The 21,658-nt window shown below is 42.7% G+C and overlaps 1 protein-coding gene across 1 annotated transcript in view; it reads right to left on the bottom strand.

Moving 5' to 3' along the window:
* Positions 1 to 21,079, bottom strand: part of MAML2 (mastermind like transcriptional coactivator 2) — a 186,608-nt gene extending 165,529 nt beyond the window's left edge. Inside the window, exon 1 of the mRNA XM_063305869.1 lies at positions 19,674 to 21,079. Coding sequence (XP_063161939.1) covers positions 19,674 to 20,153 — 480 coding nt within the window. The 5' untranslated portion in view covers positions 20,154 to 21,079. The remainder of the gene's footprint in view (positions 1 to 19,673) is intronic.
* Positions 21,080 to 21,658: the final 579 nt, after the last annotated feature.

The raw sequence follows: 21,658 nt of genomic DNA, 5'->3' as shown, positions 1-21,658 counted from the left end.
GGAACTGGTCCCACTGTCAATGAGGATATGGGCAACATTTCTTGACATTCAGCCAAACTATTTATTTTGTTAGATATATCCTATCTTTCCTCCAGGATCCCAAGGCAGCTTACACAGGGCTTTCCCTTCATTTTATTCCCACCAAATCTATTCTAAGAGGTAGGTTGGGTTGAGAGACACTGACTAGCTTAGAAAGTTTCTGTGATTGAGGATTGACTGGAACATGAGTTTCCCCAATTCTAGTCTACCTTTTCTACCACACTGACTTTCAGCAACTGTCCTTCTTGTAACTGAAATTCCATTATTTTTTGTCCTGTTGTTTGGGATGACTGAGAAGTAATCTTGACCTACCTCTGAATGATGTGATGCCCTTTTAACTACTTGAAGAACACTATCGTCTCCCTGACTTTTCTTCTCAGAATTAAACATTGCTAATTCCTTTGATATCTCTTCTTGGAACTTAGTTTTCTAGGCTTCTGATCATCCTCATTGCACTAAACTTGTTCTAGATTGCCTGAGTCCTTCATAACAATTGAGGAGGCATCTGACCAATGAAGAATGAAACAGCTATTGCATTACGCTTGCTGGGTTTTTATTTTATTGAATTTTTTAAAAAATTAATAACAGAAAAAAGAAAAACAAAACAAAACAAAACAAAACAAAACAGGAAAAATAATAATATTAAGATACCTACACTTAATATCTCCGTATCTTAATATCATGCTTGCTAGGATGATAATGTCACATGCAATATAAATAACCATCCAGAAAAAGATTTATGTTGAAGGATATCCATCTAAAAACACAATCTGTTTTTTTTAATGTTTATTATATTTGCAGCTCTTGCTTTTTTTTTTTTTTAAGTCTTTTTCCCAAGTGAAAAATAAGGCACTTTTTGTTCAAGTAGTATGGGATTTATGATAAGTTTTGCTCAATCATCGTTTATTTAAAGAAAGACATTCTTGCTTTTAAAAACTAACAGAGAAAGGTTTTGCATTTCTGCCCTGCTGCAGCTTTGCTCTGTCAGCTGCAGATTTGCTCTTCCAAGCAAAATGGTTCACTTGGTGAACAAGGTTGCCAAGAGCCGTAGGAGTTGTAAATCTGAATCCTGCTCTTCTGTGCAAACTCTGCACTGACACCAATAGCCCTTGAAAGTGATGGATTTATTGGCTGTAACATATTGGGACTCCTGAAAGAAGTACTCAGAGCCTCCAAAGATTACAAAGGAGCAGAGCTTCACTTACAGCTCTGCAGAAGATCAATTCCACCCTATTTTAGCCAGTGAGAACCAATCTGAATATTTGCTTTGGGGACCTGCCCTTGCAGTTCTTCATACTTGTACTCTTTTCCTCAATGGATTCTCTATTCAGTTAGGTAGAGGGGGCTGTTCTGTATGCATCTTAATTTTTTTAGATTTTTAAAAGATATTTTCTATCCCACCTTAATTATTTTTAACTCAAGGCGGTGAACATACCTAATACTCCTTCCTCCTCCTATTTTCCCCACCACAACAACCCTGTGAGGTGAGCTGGGCTGAGAGGGAGGGACTGGCCCAAGGTCACCCAGCCGGCTTTCACGCCTGAGGCGGGACTAGAACTCTCCTACCACGCCTGATTGGCTCTTGGGCTTTGAGAGAGGGACTGGCCCAAGGTCACCCAGCCAGCTTTCATGCCTAAGGCGGGACTAGAACTCTCATACCACGCCTGATTGGCTCTTGGGCTTTGAGAGAGGGACTGGTCCAAGGTCACCCAGCCGGCTTTCACGCCTGAGGTGGGACTAGAACTCTCATACCACGCCTGATTGGCTCTTGGGCTGAGAGAGAGGGACTGGCCCAAGGTCACCCAGCCGGCTTTCATGCCTGAGGCGGGACCAGAACTCTCATACCACGCCTGATTGGCTCTTGGGCTGAGAGAGAGGGACTGGCCCAAGGTCACCCAGCCGGCTTTCATGCCTAAGGCGGGACTAGAACTCTCGGTCTCCTGATTTACTGAATCGGTATTTTTATGATCAAGAATATTATTCCAATATGGTGAAGAATAATAGATAACACTGTTCAAAGGCAAAACCATTGATAACACAAATGCACACAGATACATCGCAACTGAATCACATCCAAAAGACAGTGTTTGCACAACATACTGAATTAAGAACCTGGTTTACCAAGATCCTTTTACTGACACAAATAAGCAAGCCTGACTAGGATTCCGGTACGCCACCCAGAGTCACTCCTTGTGAGATGGGCAGCTATATAAATATGATGTAATAAATAATAATAATAAATAATTCTTATGGGAGTCACAGATTACCATATAATCCACTCTAATTTACTGGGTTGAGAGGCTGTTTCCTGGTATATCCACAGTCCTGCCTTAGCCAAAGAGTGGTTTCGTAGGCACAAAAGGAGTGCACTGGGAGTGTAAACATACCACCTGTCCGTAGCTATTTAAAGCAGCAGTGTCTTTTCCTGGGGCTGTGGGATTGCTGCAGCTGCTGCACCAGCCTGGGAAAGTATACATTGGGTTAAAGGAGTCGCACGCAGATGCTACGTTCATTCCTCTGCACTCTGAGGCTGTCGGCCTCCCAGGTAGACCAGACAGGAAACACGACAAAATGAGCTAATTCTACTTTACTGGAAGGCTACTTTAACAGAATCTTGCAAGTCGGAAAGTACAAATCTCCTGCCATCTCTTTTACAGCCTAATAAGTTAGGGTGGGTCCTTTCTAAGTTTCTTTCTCTGCCTGTTATTCAGCTGCGGGCTCCTCCCCCTTTTATCTGATTGTTCCCTAGGCAGCCTCTCTTCCCCTCATCTCTTAGGGTCATTCCCACATACCATTACAGAAAGACTTCTTTGCCTTCCAGTCTGAAATGTTGCACAACTCAAGTAGTGTGTGTGTTAAGTTTCTGTTTGAATTTGGATTCCAGTCATTTGGAATCCTGAATGCTCCCTGAGCAGATATGGGCAGGGTTACTCTATCAGTCCTAGAGCGCAGTGCTACCTTTTGCCACAGGAAGGCCAGTCATGGCTCTGTCTACCTTGCAAGGCTGATATGAAGTTACCACCAGCTTACCGTCTCAAGGCTGTTGTATGCTACCCTCAGCTGGGAGTTTAATTTATTATGGTTGATCACACTGGATTTGGCATTTTTGTCCATCTATCGAATCCTTCCCAAGGACCTGGGATAAATTATTATTATTATTATTATTATTATTATTATTATTATTATTATTATTATTATTATTTTACCATTGAGGTTTACCATCTTATTTAGGCTTTTGCATTTTGTACAGTGCCCAGAGTCCACTGGAGTTGGGCCAATAAATCTAAATAAATAAATAAATAATCCATTTAAGTAACTTGGGCAATGTATGAAGTTGAGAAGAATGCAACTACCACTACCCATTCGGAAAGACAGATTATAAGGCAGGCCAGCATTCCCTTCCACCTCATGCCCCCCCCCATGCATATTAGATCACAGGAGTACTCCCCAAGTCCCCAATAGCTGTGCTGCTTGAGGATAATGGGAACTGTAGTACAGTGCACATGGTGAGAATTCACTCAGGCCTGGCTGCTGCAGGCCATTGTTCCTTTTCAAACCCAAAGAGTTGGATTTAAATAATTTCATCCCATGCAATTGAAAGGGAATGACCATGCCTTTCATCGACTGCTAAGTGTGAGTACGCAGACGTTTCTAGCATCCTTCAACCCAGAGAAGAGGGGACTGGAGACTTAAAGAATTCACAAATGTTCACATGTTCAGAAGAGCCCACGCTAGATCTTGAAGGCAGCTTCTTTACTGAAATGCAGACTCTGAAATGCAGATCCTTCCTCTCTCCTGGCTTCCCCATACATCCAGCTCCCACCACCATCTTTTCTCTGCCCATCAGTGCTTTGCAAAGATACACTTCAGTCCGGCTCCTTCAGCGTGCATGCTTGTAATAAGTCAAAGCGGCTAGACTGGATTCCTCAGGAAATACAAACTCCCTTGAAGTCTCCAGCATTTTTCCATGGCAACATTACAGTATTTGCACTGTGAACAATTGCCATCTCCCGTTCTTAGGACTACCCTCCCTTTTAATCATGGAACCGGAGGTGAAAGAGAAGCAGCTGCCTCTGAACCCAAGCACTAGATTGGTTGGAAAACATTGCCCCTGAAAAGTGACAAGGAGTAACAGAGATTAAATTCTTGCCAGCTCAGAGCTACCAAATGGCTATCCGAGGAGAGAAAGAAATTGAGAATTTATTTTTTTAAAAAAGAAAACAAGCCTTTTTTACTTGAAGAAATAAAGAATTATTTTGCTCAGGCCTGATTTATGGATTAGTACAAACACAAGTAAAACTGTAACAAGGTGGAAGGTCGTTCCCCACCCCCCCACCCCGGCCCATGGGTGACCATTACACTGTTCTACAATAAGTCCTGGATAACCTGCCTTGGGTTGTCTTATTGTCTTATTTCTAATTTATATTTTTTACCAAACTATTTGTAAATCATGGTCTGGCAGCTGAATCTTTGTTTACTTTTTTGCCACAGTGCTCAGAAATCTGTGGGAAATACTATCATGGCATATTCTCTTGTTTCTTCTGTTCCGTATTGTGAAGGTGGCCTTGAAATCATATATGACAATTCCTCAGGGTGTGCTGAGAACAGTTTGAATGGATTTGCTAAGGACTTCCCATAAGTCATGGAGGCCAAGGCAGGGCAGATTTCCTACCAGTAAACTAATTTCATGACCAGTTCTGAGCTGCAAATATCTAGAAGGCCACTAGATAGCATCAAATAGCTAGTTTTTTCTGTACCTCTTTGTTGCCATCTAGTGGACCACTGGTATCTCTTTGTTGCCACCTAATGATTCTCTTGATTTTTGTAGCACCCACTGCAACTAAATTTTGCTATCACAAAAACCCTGTGAAGCTAAATTATGCTGTGGAACTTCGACTGTTCCAAGGTCACTCAGTGGATTTTGAAACTAAGTAAGGAAGAAGATCCTAGGTTCAGTTCCTGACGTGCCCATTTTTTTTACACCAGGAGAAGAGAGCAACATAAGGACTCATTTCTAAAATTCTGGAGAGATGTTCCTAGTCAGAACAGGCACTACTAGGGATATATTGTCATAGATTGTCATACATCTATTGACTTACCTGGTCTAGGACAGCAACTTGCAGAATTGTTGCTGCATTCAGACAACATACTTAAACTGGTTATTTCTGCATTTCCTTGACACACTGAATCCTAGATGTGCACCTTCTGAGGGTCTTAACTCATAAATCACATCTGAAAGGCTTTTCTTTGAATATGCATTACAACGGAGTTGGAAAATTTCTCTCATCTCATATAGATTGTTGAGTTCCTGAGCTGGGGTTCCAACTTCAGGTGAAAAATGACATTCTAGGAAAAATATTTACAATGAGCAAAACCAAATTTCATGTTGTGTTCTTTGTGCTCAAGAGACCATTTTCCTAGTCTGATGCCATTCAGAAGGGCTGGGACTGCAGTTCCCAGAATTTTGAGCTAGTATATCTATTTTTCTTTTGTATCTTTCTTGTAATTCTCAGAAAATAGATGCAGGGAGGTTAACTGGTATTTAAATTTGAAACACAGAATTTTGCCTTGGCTGAATGTACCAGAATCCATTCCCTTATTACAACAGTTGAGGGACAAATTGTATTTTAAAAAATACAATTCTGTTCAAGAGTTCACATAATAAATATTCCACAATTAAATGGTTAGAATGTTATTTGCCCTACCTTCCAGTGGGAAAATTAATCCACATAAAGCTGCCATAAATAAACATTTTAGCAAAGGAGAGGGAGAAGTGCACAAACAGATTTCCATTAGGAAAGAGAACAAGAAGAAGAGGAAAAAAGTACATCCTCTCAAATGACCCCCCCCCCCACGCCAAACCCTCCTCCAAAACGTGAATGTCCAAAAAGGTCAACATGGAACAACATGGTGCGGGAATAATCATTTGGGATGAGATGGTGAACATGTTGAAACCATGTGTTTGACGTGTGTTTTAGCGTCGCGTTAGCTCAGAAAGACAAAATTTAACTAGTCAACTGGAAAAAGAAAGCCAGGGACCAACCTCCTTGGAAAGGAAAGAGGAGGAGAAATGAGAGAGAGATTCCAGAGCAGCATGTCGTCTACTGAAGGAGAAGACTGGAGTGGATGGGGATAGGTATGGTAAATGGGAGTCAGCTTGCAATGTCCTATGCTCAGATGAACCTTTCTGTATGGATATCGCTACTAAGGGACCTATGTTCATTCACCAGGGAAGCCTTCTTGCAAAGGTCCATGCTGCAAGGACTAGGATGGAATCAGGTTTGGTGGCTTTTCAGGAGAGGGGCCAAATCTGTTCAGCCACAAAGTGGTAGGAGCAAGCTTTTTGGATAGAAAGCTATCCAAATTTCTCTTCTGCCTGCAGCCATTTCACTCTGTTCAATTCTTGTGAAGCTCAGGCGGAAGAACCAGTGTAGGACAGAGAAACTGACCAAGTTCTTGTTGTAGCAGTTCTGCCCAATTCAATTCTCCTCTTCTTTTCCCAGGGGCAACAAGTTAGGATTTAGAAATGGGAAAGGATGTGTTAGGTGCAATTACAAGACACCCACTTATCAGAAGGTGAACCAACACCCAAGGACAGTCTCTACCATCCCTGTTGTTGTTGTTGTTGTTAGATTTTTTTATCCCACAGTTTTTGTCTGTCTGTCTGTCTGTCTGTCTATCAATCATCTTTATTTTGGTCATCTCAAGGTGGCAAACATACCTAACACTCCTGTCTCCTCTTATAAGTAAGTATTACTACAGGCAATTACTTGGAAGCCTATTGACTTCCATTTATTTTAAAATTAAGAATGTCTTTTAAAAATCAGGCCAAGAAGCTCAGTGGGGCACACTGAGGACCATGGGCACCAGGTCACCCAATCTTCCCTTACACCAACAGACATCATCAGCAGGGGAAAAAATACTCCAGCATTGCTGATGGTGCCCTCCATTTAATTCCTCCCCAATGCCTCTGAAGGGTTGCTTTGTCAGGGGGTTAACAGCAACAAATGTGGTGTTTCCTGGGTTGGCCTGCTTCTTCTCTCCAAGGCACACCATGACATTAACCCTTAATTCTGGCCCTGGTTCATGTGAAACACATGGAGAACTTACATGGTGGAGGTCAGTAACCTATAACCCCTGAATGTTCTTTTGGCCCTTGGAGGAGTTTTGGAATGGAATGGCTAAAAGGTTTTAAGGGCCTTTAAGGGGGTCAAGCTCTATGGCCTCACTGTAGCCCCATATAAAGTGAGTGTGTAGACCATGTTCAGTAATGGTGTGCAACTTGTATTTCAAGAAAACTTGTATACTCTTATTAACCTCCTTACCCAGGAAGTTTCCCAGTAGGTTCAAGTTTCTTGGACTTTTTCAGCATGCTGGTCTGAGTCTCAAAATCCCATATGAAAACACCAGTCTTCTAGCAGAGATTTTGGCTAGCAGGAATGCTCAAAAGGCCAACTTTGAGTGCCATGATGTGTATCCACTTCAAAAGATGAGTGGAGCTAAGGTAAAAAGTAAAGTTGATTTTTATATGCTGGGAATTTTATATTTTTATTTTGAGTAGGTGGCACTTATAGATCTGTTCACCACTTGCAGGCAAAGGAAAAAAAAGAAGCCATTTTTATGGTATTAAGAAAGCATTAACAAACCTGTCCATGTTTGGGAACCTGGAAATTAAGCATTATCTGCTTAAAATGTTTGCTCTGTTGTTATTGACTTCTTAAGCTTGCTTTCTCCAACCTGACACTCTCCAGATATGGTGGCCATGCTGGCTAGGGGATATGGACACTGCAGTCCAAACTATCTGGAGAGACTGAGTTTGGGCAAGCTTTCTAGTCTACACTAGCTCGTAACCCCAGCTTTTATATGTGTGGGTGTGGGCGTAATATGAGTCCCGATTTTTAGAAGCCTTTGACAGAGCTTATTTACCCAGTAAACCAATTTAATTTGCTCTGAGATATTTTGGTCTACCCTCCAAACATGAGTATTAAATGTCCTTATGAAAAGTTGCCACTGTGTGATGTATACAAGAGACACTTCAAAACTCAAATACTTCCACTCACAACTTATAGAGAATATATTAATTCTATTTTAACATGTAACTCATAATCAGAACTGTAGGATTCAGTGATCTATGGTTGGACTTATAAAGGCAGATAGAGAGAACAGCATATTCAAGTGAACCCACTCTTCATATATTTACAGAAGAGGTCATACTCATCAACCATATCCTAAAGGTTCCTGCAATCAGGGATGCATTCTGCAAAACTATGAAGGAACCTACACTTGTGTGTGTAGCTTTCCCATACAAATAGGTATTCAGGGTTCCCATCTATCATGTGGATGCTATTTTGCAGTTTTGTAAGCAACAACAAATAAGAAAGTAATGCTCTGATATGAAATCAGAGGATCAACAAATGGAAAAAGAATGATTTAATGCAAAATCTGGTTCATATCTGGCCAATACCACTTCTCACGTGTATAAACCATCAGTCTGCTTTCTTAAGTTGTCTTCAAGTACACTGGAGTTATTATGGAAGAAGGCCCTTCTTAAGATGCTGGAGGACTTTCTGTGAAAAGTTGTTGCCCAGGGGACCAGACATAACAGCTCTAAAAACACAACTTTGCCTGCAGAAATTTAACTAACTAGTGGTGATACTATCTGTGATTTTCTCAAGTAAATTGCTTATGCCAGTTTATAAGGTTTGAACTTTGATCCTTTAAAGCACATGAATCTTCTTCCCCTTGTCCCCTTCCCACCCTTGACCCTGCAAGCTGATTCAATAACCAATACCAGCTCAGGAAGAAACTGGTATCACCCCAGTCATTTTTTGTTGTTGTAGATACTGCTGCTTCAGAACACAAGAGGAAAATGGGGAAGGGGAAGGAAAAGATTGGCAAGGTGAACATGAGATGGATCCAATAGATGGGATTGCTGGAAAAAGAAACAGGAACTCACATAATCTGTACACCCAGGAACACATTACTGCAATGCCATTAATGCATGAATACAGTGGAGAGGCTGGGTAAATACTTACATCTTACAGAATGGAAAGGGACTCTAAAGCAATAGCAGGTCATCTGGAAAACTCTTCATGACCACCAACTGGTCAATGCATTATGAGGTTTAACATAGGTTAGGTCCATTTAATGATTCAAGACATTAAGTGAACATCCCTGGAACACTTACTACAGGCTGAATGCTGTTTTTCTGTCATGAGTAAGGATGGCGAGCAGGGGGCTCCCATCCAGACTGTCAAGCGCATGCGTAGCACTGATGAATTGTTCAGCCATTCAAAGAGACACAGATCGGGACCGCCTTAACCCTTGGGGGTTATATGTCTGGGTTTTTCCCACGCTTCTTCAGTTTGTTAGGATTCCTGTTAAGTACTAGCAATAAATATTAGAGACCAGTTCATTGTCTCAGTGTGTTTCCTGGTTGTTAGGACATTTTCCCATCTTCATTATTGCACTGAGATATATTCAACCTGTGTTCATGCAACATGCTATATCATAAACTATGGTTAGCATGTCATCATGGCTCTGTTCCTATAATATTCTAAGTCAAAAGAATATAAACCATAATATAGTGTCTGGCACAGCTAGACAGTAAGAAAGAAATAGGTTCAACTTATGGACCCCTAGGATTCCTGTGTGACTATTGACAAATGCACAGAGTATGAGGAACAAGGGCAAAGAACTAGAAATCTTACTGCAGGAAGGTGACTATGGTTTAGGAAACATTAATGGAAATGGCAGGATGAAACCTACAACTGGAATGTACAGATTGAAAGATAGAACTGATAAAAAAGGATAAGGGGTCTTGGGTTCTGTATTCTTCAATATGTTCATTAATGACTTGGGTGAAGAGGCGAAAGTTATGCTTATCAGATCTGCAGATGAAACAAAATTAGGTGGAATAACAAATACCCTAGAAGACAGAAATGAAACTTGAAATGATCTTGCTAGGTTAGAGAAATGGGCTAAAAGCAACAGAATAAACAGAGAAAAATGCAAAGGTTTTCACGAAGGAAAGAAAAGTCAGATGCACATATACTGATCATGTGTCATCAAGTTGGAGTTGACTCTTACAGACCACATAGATAGGTTTTCTTCATGTCTCTATCCAGGTGATTTTCTTGGTAAAAATACAGCAATGGTTTACCATTGCCTTCTCCCACACGGTATGAATTGATGCCTTTGGCATTATCACTAGATTGATCATCCACCTCCAGCATCTTCCTATATCGCTGCTGCCCAGTATAGGTGCCTGCTTGCTTTAGCTGGGCAGCTGGGATGGCCTTTATGCCTTCAGTGACCCTTCTGGGGATATATAATCTTGGCATACACTCCTGACATTCTTCACTCCTTCCTCCCAGGAATACCCACCTCCCACTACAATGAGGCAGCACAGCAGGACTTGGGGAGAGTATCACACATATATCATGGGGAGTAACGGGTGTGTCACAGAATAATGGATTTAAGTTACAGGATGGAAGATTCTGATTGAACTTCAGGAAAAAACAACCAAACCACCTTCCTAACTTAAGAGCCGTTCACCTTTGGAGCCAGTGTTCCAAAGAGACTGTAGACACTCCTGTACTAGAATGCATTGAAGCAAAGGTCCCACAGCCTTCCTCTAAGGCTGCTTTAATCTGGATTTCTGCTCTGAAGAGAGTTGGTCTAAACAGACCTCCCCAACTCCATAATTCTATGAATCTGTCTTTAGCCATATCTCCAACTAGTTGTATTCTAGTTTAGCCTTCTCTGATTTTTTTCAATGTTTTTTAATGTGTGCATTTTTTTTAATGTGGGAGAGGATTGCCTCTCAGCTCCCCCTGAAGTTTGGATAAGATTGCAATTGACAACCTCAGCATGAACTTAATAGCCCCAAGAACTATCAGAGCCTGGCTCAGTGTTGAATTTATTTTTCTGTGAGCGACAGAATTTTCATCTATCTTCACACTGTCAACATTTCTCAAAAGGGACCACCATTCCAGTTACACCTTGTAAATAGTGTAAAATATAGATAGTGGTTTACATTTGGGAGCATACTGTATAGCATGTAGTGGATACATACCGTATATTAAAACAAGATGTTAGAAAATGAAGTTATAGCAAAAGTGTTATGCATTTGCATCAGAATCATATGTTAAAGTCCAATAATACCACTTGGGGGAGATCACATTTTCTAAAGCTTTACAATATTTGAAACAAGCAGTTGCCCTTCTTTCTCATTATCTTCCTTTAGTGTGGCTATTTCATCTTAATTTTTAAAGTACCTTATAGCAGATGTTCTCTAACTTTGCAAGATCATGCCTACCTAAAATGATAAACGAATTTATGCGACTCTCCCAAATAAAACTAAATAACCAGTGAATAAATAAAGAAGACTGCTATGATTGGTGGAAAATTTTGACAAATGGTTAGATTCATGGATTGAGCCATTTCTCAAAATAAAAATGCTACCCATTTAAGATCTCCTGGATGCTTGTTTTGGCAAACTTGATCAATTAACCCCCCCCCCCTCCATTTATTCACAGCACCCTGAGCGGGATTATAAGCCATAGTTTGACAACCCCTGTCTTACAATAATTTTTGGAATCTAGGATTTATACTAGATAGTTTTATACTTACAGTAGCTCTATTTAAAGATTTTATAGGCAACTAAGTATTACTTAGCTATTGCTTATATATTTGATCATTGTTAATTTAGCATTTTAATACATTTTGTAGAGAACATGCAATGGTGCATAGCATTTCACACTTGAACAATTGGTTCCTTCCACATTTTAGAACACTGCGATGGCTTCGCTTGGCAGTGATATGTGAAATCTCAGCAAGTCATTTTCTCCAAAATTAATACTAGTGTGAAATCAATCCTCATCAAGGACAACCTTGATACCTGCCAGAATCAGCAAGATATGCCACTTAAGTCTACATGTCTACAAAAAATTGGAGTACTTCTGAATGCTTGCTTTCAATTGTAGCTTCCTTTGGATGATGCAGAATCTACAGTTAAAGTTGATCTCTCTCTTAGAAATATACAGCATTACACACACAAACACACACACACACACACAAATATGTGAACGTAAGGAAGTTGTAGGGATGAGCCATGATTAAGTGGTAGAACATGGACCCAAGACGTAGGAAAGATCCCTTAATAACATTAGAGAAAGGAGAAGCAATACAGAGGGAGAATAGCAAATCTTCAAATCACTCTAAGAACCTTACTATATTCTTTCCATAAAATACACTATGGAAAGTTTCATCCTGACATCTCCTGCAACTGAAGCCCTGTTTATGGCACTGCAATTGAAACCTTCTAGTGGAATTATGCCTTCCTTAGACTTGTCCACATGGAGAATTTTGGCACTCCCACGAAGCTCTTTGGATGTGCTGGCACAGATACAAACCCCCAAGGGCAGGAATGCTGCACCTGTGTAAACTGCTGAAGGATACCAGAGGCTTCATATTAGGAAAATTGTGATGGGTGAGAAGCTATTTATTCCTGCCTTTGATCTTGTCCTCCAAGGTCTCGTCCTTTGATTGCCAACAGTCAGCCTCCCTTTCACTTCCTTAACGCTAGAAGAAGCAAATGAAAAGTCTTTATCCTGCTAACTGTATATCTAATGCAGGTCCTTATGTATAAAGGGGAGAAGACTGACAGCAATCTGAGCCAGGCTTCCCTGCAATTTGCCAGTTGACATCCTTCACTATGGAACAGGCTTCCATTTTCCTGATGCAATTAGGACTGGAAAAGATAGTAATAAAAATAAATTGCCACTTTTTCAATATTGTTTGTGATTGCTCAAGGCCAGATCAGGAATAGGTGTCTTCCAGATGTTAGGGGATACGGCTCTTTTGATTTATAATTGTAATAAAATGGTTGGGCACTTCTGGCCCCTAATCTTAAGAGAGGAAGTAGTTCACTTTCTTTGAGCGTTATTTAATTTATACACTTCTATTTCCAAGGGCACTCACCTTTTCCTAAACAACCTTGCCCCCAAGACTATAACCAAATTCAATCACACTGTGTACATTTGAATAAATATATTACAATATTGGGCATTTTGTTCTCGTTTCCTTTCCTAACACATCCTACGACCAAGGGAATAGAATGTATTTTTATATTCCTATAGGATATGTCACATGAACTTGACCTACTTTTAAAAGCTTTACAAATAACAACAGTTATAAAGGAATGGCGGGTTGGAAGACGTTTTCTTTTTTCTCCCTTCTCTCTGTCTTCTTTTCTTAAAAAAAAAAAAAAGTACAATGCAATAAGCAATTAGGGCACAATAATTATTTTGCTCTGATTTTTTTCTCATTGCAGATGATTACTTATGTCTTCTTTATTATCATTTTAAAGCTTGCGGCACAGTAAGATGCCTTCTCAGCTGCCACTACCAGCAACTGTCACTATCTGAAAATTCTTGAAAGTTGAGGATGTCCTATAATGATAGGAAAACACATTTCAGGTCTTTTTCAAAGCTGGATACCTTAAGAGTTTCCCTCTTCCCTTCCTTCTAAAAAATCTCAGTTCAGTTACACAAAGAAGCATTACTCATGTATTTGACTTATTTAATGAGCGGAAAAACCTATTTCTTAGATGATTACAAAGAAATATGCACTCTCGCTTGGTACTAAATGCAAGTGAAATCTACAGGACATTTTTCAGGTAGGGCAGGATCAGCTTATGAATGTGGCTACAATGTTATCTTGAGGATGAGTTTAGAAGTTAGTTTGCAATAAATTACCATTTCTCAATCTTGTCCTGCTCTTCCATACCTGCTGTAATAAACTACATTCCTTTTTAGCTTTGTAAGTTTCCTTGAATTAATGTACATTGAATATTTTTGAAATGCACTAAATAAATATCACATAGTTAACTCTCCAGGAATTATACTTCTTCCTACTCGATTATCTATCATGTTGAAGAAATTGTGGGGGGGGGAAGCAAACCAACTAACCCAAACTCAGGTTTGGCAAAGCCTTGCAAATAAAAGGAGGTATGTTTCTAAACATCAGGCATTGTTAATTGCTTTTCTGTGGTCTGAAAAGCATGAAAGGGGAAGAAGGAAAGTTCTGTAGGACACTGTAATTTACCAAAGGTTCACAGTAAATTTTAAGTCTGATTTACAAATAATGACCTAGTCTCTCTCATTCTTCAAGGTATTGGACAAGGTTTTTTTTTTTTATATTGTAGATATTTCATATCACTATTTTGACCATGAAGATGGGAATACCTTAAAGGGGATGCCCAATACAGTTCAATCCAACAGTATCAGAATAGTCAGTTCTGTGGCTCAAGGACAAGTTTAATTTTAGACTCTCATTTTGAGTTCCTCTGATTATGCCAGAGTACTAATCTTCTTTATAATGCAACGAAGTGTAACAAAGCCAGATGATACAGTGGTTAAGAGGTAGGAGCCAGCTTGGAATTTATCCTCAGCCATGGAACTCCCTGGATGACTCTGGCCAATCACTATCTCTTAGTCCAGCCGATCTCTTTAGAAGGCTGTTGTAGAGAAAAACTAAAGGAAAAACTGCTGTGTATTGTATGTTATCTTGCACCAATAGTGCAGCTCAAAGAAAACAAATGCAATCCTCCTGCCTCAACATACTAAGTATTCTGGGAAATCATAGTTCCTTTCTGTTCTACACTGCTCAGACCACAGCTAGAACACTGCATCCAGCTCCATGTATGGCATATTAAGGACAGTGACAAGCTGGAGTAACTTAGATGATAAGGGGTCTAGAAGAAAAGAAAAAATATGAGGAACAGTCTGAGCTATTGGGTGTATTTAGCCTGGAGAAGAGAAGACTGCATGCTCAAATGATAGATGTCTTCAAGTATTAGAAAGACTGTCATGCAGAAGACAGGGCAAAGTTGTTCCAGAAGACAGGATAAGAAACTATGGGTTTCAATTACACGGAAGCTGGACATCAGGAAAAAATGCCTAATGATAACAGCTGTCCCACAGTGGAACAGACTTGCCTCAGGAGATGTGGACTCTCCTTTGCAGGATGTGTTTAAACAGAGCCTGGTTGGCCATCGGTCAGAGATACTGTAGGGGTGGATTCTTACACTGGGCAAGGGGTTGGACTAGAAGATCCATGAGATCTCTTCCATCCTATGATTCTTTGATGATATGATCCTAAAGGCAAGATGGGATAAAATTAATGCATAATTAAAAGTAAATAAACATGACCCAAGAACCATATTGTAACTGTAGGAGAAGCTTAAGAAGTCCACTTCCTTTATCCATGTTTGCAGCAGGAGTGCCTGATACAAGCATGGTGGGCAACTGTGGAAAGGTATAACAGATGCCAGCTATTTCAATTCCATTTAAAAAAAAAAGCTAGTAATTGTGTGCATACTCCTGTAGCCATTCACAAGTGCAAGTTAAAAAAAAAAAAGAGAGTGATCACACCTGGACAGATGTATAACTATGCATTGATATTTAAGCTCTCCCAGAAATAAACAGCCAATGACCACAGACCATTATTCCCCAAATGCAAATTTGTTGCCCACACATGCGTTCCCTGGTTTCCAGGCTGAAAGTGATGTTAAGAAAACTACTGCAAATTTGGCTCTACAGCTTTGGTGATACTTCTTCTGTCAACCCAGAATTATCAGATTGCTAGAAGCGAATGCATGCAACTCGGTAGCACACGGATACTGCAGTCTACATGAAGAGTTACTGAGTCAGATGTTCTTGTAAAAGAAAAATGGCTAATGTGACTTGTATCTTTATAGCCTTGAATCGCAACAGCAGGAAGCAGTAGGTAATTTCTTGTTAAATCAGAAGAAATCCAAATCATCATCTTCTTACCCGACCATAATACAGTGGCTGTAAGGCATTTAACAGTTGTGTTACCTGAAGAGCTTCCCTGTTATACATTCAGTTCTAGACATTCAAGAGGACCAGCAGAGAAGATCCAAGTCACCAGATGCAGAGAATCCCTGCAACATTTTGCATCTGTATGAGCTGCTACTTAGGATCACCTGAAATACCACAGCTGTATTTGTAGAAGATTGCTGATCCTCTACATTGCCTCCACATGACCGAAGTAAGAAGATGCAATTTTGGGGTTCATTGGAATCTGCATTGAGCTATATCTCTATCTCTATCTATCTATCTACCTATCTACCTATCTACCTATCTAAAGTTTGTCACCACCCATCTCCTCCCACCAGAGGGAATCTGGGCAGTTTATTATGCTGGGTGATGGAGTAGCAGTAGCAAAGACAAGGATTTGGCTAGTAGAAACAAATAATGTGTGAGGCAGAATAACTTCATCAGGAAAAAAAATGCCAGAGGATTTTTATTCATTTTTTTTAGAAGTAGTGGGAAGGTTTTGTGAAGGAACTCCTAAATTGTGAAAATTTCATGCATTCTTCCCAGAAAATATCCTTTTCTCTGCAGCTCCAAGATCCTAGAAATGGACCTCTGTTCTGAAATGATGCTTTACCAGTACAGGACTGTGGATAAGTAATATCTGGAACGATTTTTCCCAACCTGGCACCTTCCAGATGAGTTGGCCTTCAACATCCAGAATCCCCAACTAACACAAGATTCTGGGAGTTGACATTCAAGGTATCTGGAGGTCACCAGGTTGGGAAAGCCTTATCTTCTGCTTTTGTATGTTGAAATGGCTCTTGTATTACAAATCAAAACAGGTAATAGTCCTTGAGGAGTCCTACACATGCAGCAACTCACACTCTTTGGCACATTTAACTCAAGCCAGTGATCATCCCTGAAGGTCAGTAGTGCATAGACCATCATTTTAGTTTATAGATTATCCATGCAGCACATCTATCATGGCTTCTTTCAAGTGCTATTTATGGGAATTTCATCCTCCACAGTTATTGGAACCAACACACATCACCCATGGCAATTAACCCAGTTGGAAAGGCTGATGGGAATTGGAGTCTAACATCACCTGGAGGGCTATACTCCTCCTCTGGGCTATACTCTCACTCTTTTTCTTAAGGTTCCAGAACTTTTCTTCCTGCTCTGTGTAATTGTGTGGCAGAAAGAAATTCAGCACATTTCCCTCCTCTATTCTTAATGAAAGGAGGTTAGAACAGAAACAAATTCTTGCTAAATCAGACCAAGTTGTCCATCAGCTGTACCCAGTTAAATGCTTCTGAGAAGATGACAAACACATATAAATGCAACAGCTTCCCTCTATGTTCTGTCCCAAACAGCTGTTATTTGAATGTATACTGTTCCCGAGCATGGAAATTTCACATGCATAGACTTATTCTCCACAACCACGTATATTTCTGTATTAAAAGTTGTCTAAGTTGGTGGGTGTTATCATAATAACCTAATACATGGCTCTTGCTGACTTCCTTCTTCCTCTTTCTGTATGTGTTAGGTAAAGTATGTTAGTCAAGAGAAAAAAGATGGGGAGCCATGCAAATGTTTTAAAGTTATTTTGACATAGACTGAATCCAGGTAGAAAGACCCTTGTCATTGTCTAAACTAGCCTTTCATCTATTCTTTGATTGCAGCCAAGGATGAAAGCAGGTTATGGCACCCTTGCAAAATGGTTGCTATGAAGGGCTCAGTCAACACTAAATGTGCGTACACCAAAAGTCAAACCAAGCTCTTGGTTGGAGCCACCCAACACTTTATTTTATGCGAAGGCTTCTGGAAGGCTATATGGGGCCAATGGTTTCTTGGCAATATAGATGTTTGAGGCTGGTGGTTTGGTTTGTAGCGTATGAGCTTTCTGCTCACTCTTTAAGTTAAAGGAATCGAAAAGTATAAAATTATATGGGGCAGGGACCTTGGTGGGTGCCAAGAACAGGTCTGTTGACCCCATACTAGGCAACAGGTGTCGACTCAAAGCAGAGGTGTTTGCAAGGTATGGTCAAAAAAGTCAAGATGGCAGCCACAATGGCATGATTCAAGCTCTGCCTTGTTTTTCTGTGCAATGTGTCACTCTTATAAAACAGGCAGAATTTCAACTGCACTATCATGGCGAACTTGACTTTTTTGACCTTGCCCTATCACAACACCCCTGGCTTAAAAGAACTCCCATCAGCTTAAATTTGAGGGGGGATGGTCTAGGGGAATTTTTAGAATGGAGACGGAAGCAGTTTGCTACCCAAAGACCTCCGTGCCCACTTCTACCATCAAAGTTCTCAAAAACCCTCTGAAAGGGGACAAAATTGACCTAAAATGGCAATTTTGGATCACTGGAGCTGCTCTGGTGGGCTGAAGGACAGAAATGAGCGCTGTTTGAAGAACTGTGGCCGTTTTGCTGCTGAATTTCTGTGGTATCCACTAGCAATTCTAGGCCTGTAAGCTGCTGGTTTATTTTATGCTCCTGATCATTCACCCCAATCAACAATTCGTCATCCACAACCTAAAAGCAGCAGATCCCCAAGGCAACATAAAAACATAACTAAAACACATAATCACCAGATGGGCTCCAGAAGCATCTTAATGCCCGCTTGGTGCCCAAAGCCCTGTTGGGAGAGGAGTTTTTCCTTCTCCAAGCACTTTGAAGGGTGCCTGGAAGCTTAATGACAACCACTGCAGTTCCTGAAATATCAGCATAATACTGCACAACTGGTCGGGGTCCCTTGGCAAACAGAGGTCCTACCCTGATGATGTTCCAGAAGGCTTTGAAGACCTGGCCCTGGGTAGGGTGGATGTGCTCCTCTTGTTAGATGTTGGGGGGGGGGTGTTGGGTTTTTGGGGGAGGGATTTAGAATATGTTGTCCAGATGGATGCTGGTTTTGTTCTGGCCATTCTACATTATATTTTGAATATTGTTGTTTAGAGTTGCGAGCAGCCCAGTGTCAACCTGAGTCAGGCGGCATCTAAATCTAATGAAACTAACCAACAGACACTGTAAACTGGGCGGCTAATTTTTTTTACGAAATGTAGTTTCGCAAAAACTCCAGGAATCTGGGGGCACAGGCTCTCCTGACCCCGTCCTCCACCTGATGCTCGGAGAGGAGCCACGCGGCCAAGGCAGCCTGCCCAGAAGGAGTTTTCCTTCCGGGGGTGTGCAAGCCCATCTGGTACTAAAGTTGGAATCAGCCCAGCTCCAGGCGATGTCTGGATGAACAGTCATTCCATCTTGCTGGGATTTAATATAAGCCTCTTCTGTCCCATCCAGCCCCACCCAGCTTCCAGGGCAGGTCAGGGTGACCAGGCATCCAAGGGCCATGTTGTTTTGGGGGGGGGGGCGGTGGAGAGGAAGAGATCTTCAGCTGAAGAGGCTTGGAGGGGAGAGTTTTTCTGGAGACCTGGAAAGGGGAAGCAGGTCAGCCCTGGCACTGCCAAGAGAAGCCCCAACTTTGCTCCAGATCCCCATAAACCACAGTGGAGGTGGGGGGGGGCACTCAAGCCCCAAAGCCAGCTGAGGCTGCCCAAGCGTCCAGGATCACCACGAGTTCGGAAGGCTCCCCAGATCTTGATAGGGAAGCCCTTGGCTGATTACCCGCTCAGCCTGCCCTGTCCGGAGTTAGTTTAGCCTCGGCTGTGAGAGTCGGGACTGGCAAAACCACCACCACCAAATGATCTACCCAAAGCAACCTTTTGCTTTGGCTGGACAGACGAAGTAGAAACAGTCAGAAAAAACAGCCAGGACACGCAACTCACCGCAATCAGGGCTGGATTCCTGGGCTCGCCCCCAGAGGCGGCGCTGTGTTGTTCCCCGTTGATCCCATTGCTGCCACCAGCGGTCCCGTTGCTGATCAGCTGCTGGGGATAGTAGTCGGTCGCAGGGGGCGCTGCGGCGTTGGCAGAAGGCACAGCGGCGCTGTGGCCGGCCGCCCCTGCCGCCGCCGCCGCTTTGCTGTGCTTGCTCCCCTTCCGGGCCGACTGGCCGTGCTGCACAAGGCTCAGCAGCTGCAAGGTGTTCTCCCGCTCGCGATCCGAGCTCTCGGCCCTGCCCCGCTCGTAGCGCCCTTCGCAGCTCAAGTGGTGCTGGCGACAAACGGCGATGCGCGCCCGGAGCCTCTCCACGATCGCGCTGTGCACCCGCGGGGGCGCCGCCGCCGCCGCCGCCGCCGCCATCGAGCCTCCCCCGCCGCCGCCTCCGAGGAGACCCAGGGCTTGAGGGGGCGCCGTATCCCCCATCCCGACGCCTCCTCGCGCTCGCCGCTCTTTACCAACCGGAGATCGCGGCGTTCTCACGCTCACATGAATGGCCGGGCCGAAGGAGTCGCTCGCCTAGATCCAGATCGGATTTTTCCCTTTCCCCTTTTTCCCCCCCGTAGGGCAACCCGAAGTCAGCCCCCTCCCTTTATGAATTATGATCCTCCCTGACAGTCCGGAGAGAACTTGACAGATTTCGCGCGAGGGACTACAGAAAACCCATCCTTTGCGGAAGATCTGTTAGCCCAGGAGCGCAAATGACCTCAGGGGTGGGGGGAAAAGAAAGAAAGAAAGAAAGAAATTGACCAGGATCCATTCCACAGATGCAAAGCTGCCACAGACATTTAAAACGCAGTGGAGCAATTGATGAGGGGGCGGGGAGGTGTTTCTTTTTTTCCTTTTAATACGCCCCGAGCTGTTCGAATCGCTTTAAAAAAGATTCTTTTCCCTTCGATTATTAAGAATACGGGACGTGTTGGAAGCAATATTTTCCAAGAAGCGTTTTTTGTGGTGTTTCTTTCTTTTTTTTTAAATCATCCCACAAAGTTGAGGGATGCTTTCCAAAAGGGAGAGAAAGTTAGTGGGGATAGCAGTCGTGGTAGTAATGATGATCCTCATCTCCGTCAGGCGCAAAGGCTGGTTGAAAGGTGGCGGCGCGGACGCAAAGAAAGGGACGCGTCGAAATGCGGAAAAAGTGAGGCGAGGAGGACACGAGGTGGAAGAAAGTTGTTCGCGGAATCCGTAAGTCAGAAGGGGGCGGGAGGGGGGGCGAGACTGACCAAGAGTTGAACTACTTCGCTCCCTCCCTCCATCGCTTCTCAACCCGCTGCTTGCCCGAACTCCTCCGATCCTCGTCCAGATCCGGCGGCTGCTCTTCTCCTCGTTCAGATCCGGCAGAAGGGAAAGCGCGGGGGTGGGGGGGGGGGACACCATAAACAACAAAACCCCCAAAGAACAGAAATCCGGAGTTTTCGGGAGCTTCTCTCGCGGCGTGCAAAAAAAAAAAAAGAGGAAAAAAAGCAGCTTTGCTCTCGGAGGAAGAAAAAAAAAGAGAGAAAAAAAAAATCTTTCAGGCTTCTGCAGCCCGAAGCTTACCGCGGCCCCAGCGCCCGAGGCTGGGGGGCGAAAAGAGACATCCCTCCGCGTCTGGGAAGCGATTTCCAAACCGCTCCTGAAACTTACAAACTGCCAGCTTTCTGCCTCCGGAGCGGAGCGACCCAGTGAGGTTCCATCCCTCCCAGATCGGGGATCCGGGAGATCTTTTTCTTTCCGGATTTTTTTTCCTCTTTTTTTGGCACTATTTCCCAGGCGGTGGGCGCGACTCCGCCCCTCCTCCCGGCGATCCCGCCGCGGGTCCTGCTTTCCCTTTGCGCTCGTCTCGGGCTTAAGCCGCCAGCCTGCGGGTACTGCGCGGCGCTGGGCTTGCAGCGGCACAAGATTTCATTGTGCTCACGTAGAAGCGAAGCGCGGCGGCGGCGGCAGCAGCA

This window comes from Candoia aspera, chromosome 5 (assembly GCF_035149785.1).
Source record: "Candoia aspera isolate rCanAsp1 chromosome 5, rCanAsp1.hap2, whole genome shotgun sequence".
Classification (NCBI taxonomy): Eukaryota; Metazoa; Chordata; class Lepidosauria; order Squamata; family Boidae; genus Candoia; species Candoia aspera.
This window is presented reverse-complemented; position numbering and strand designations above follow the sequence as displayed.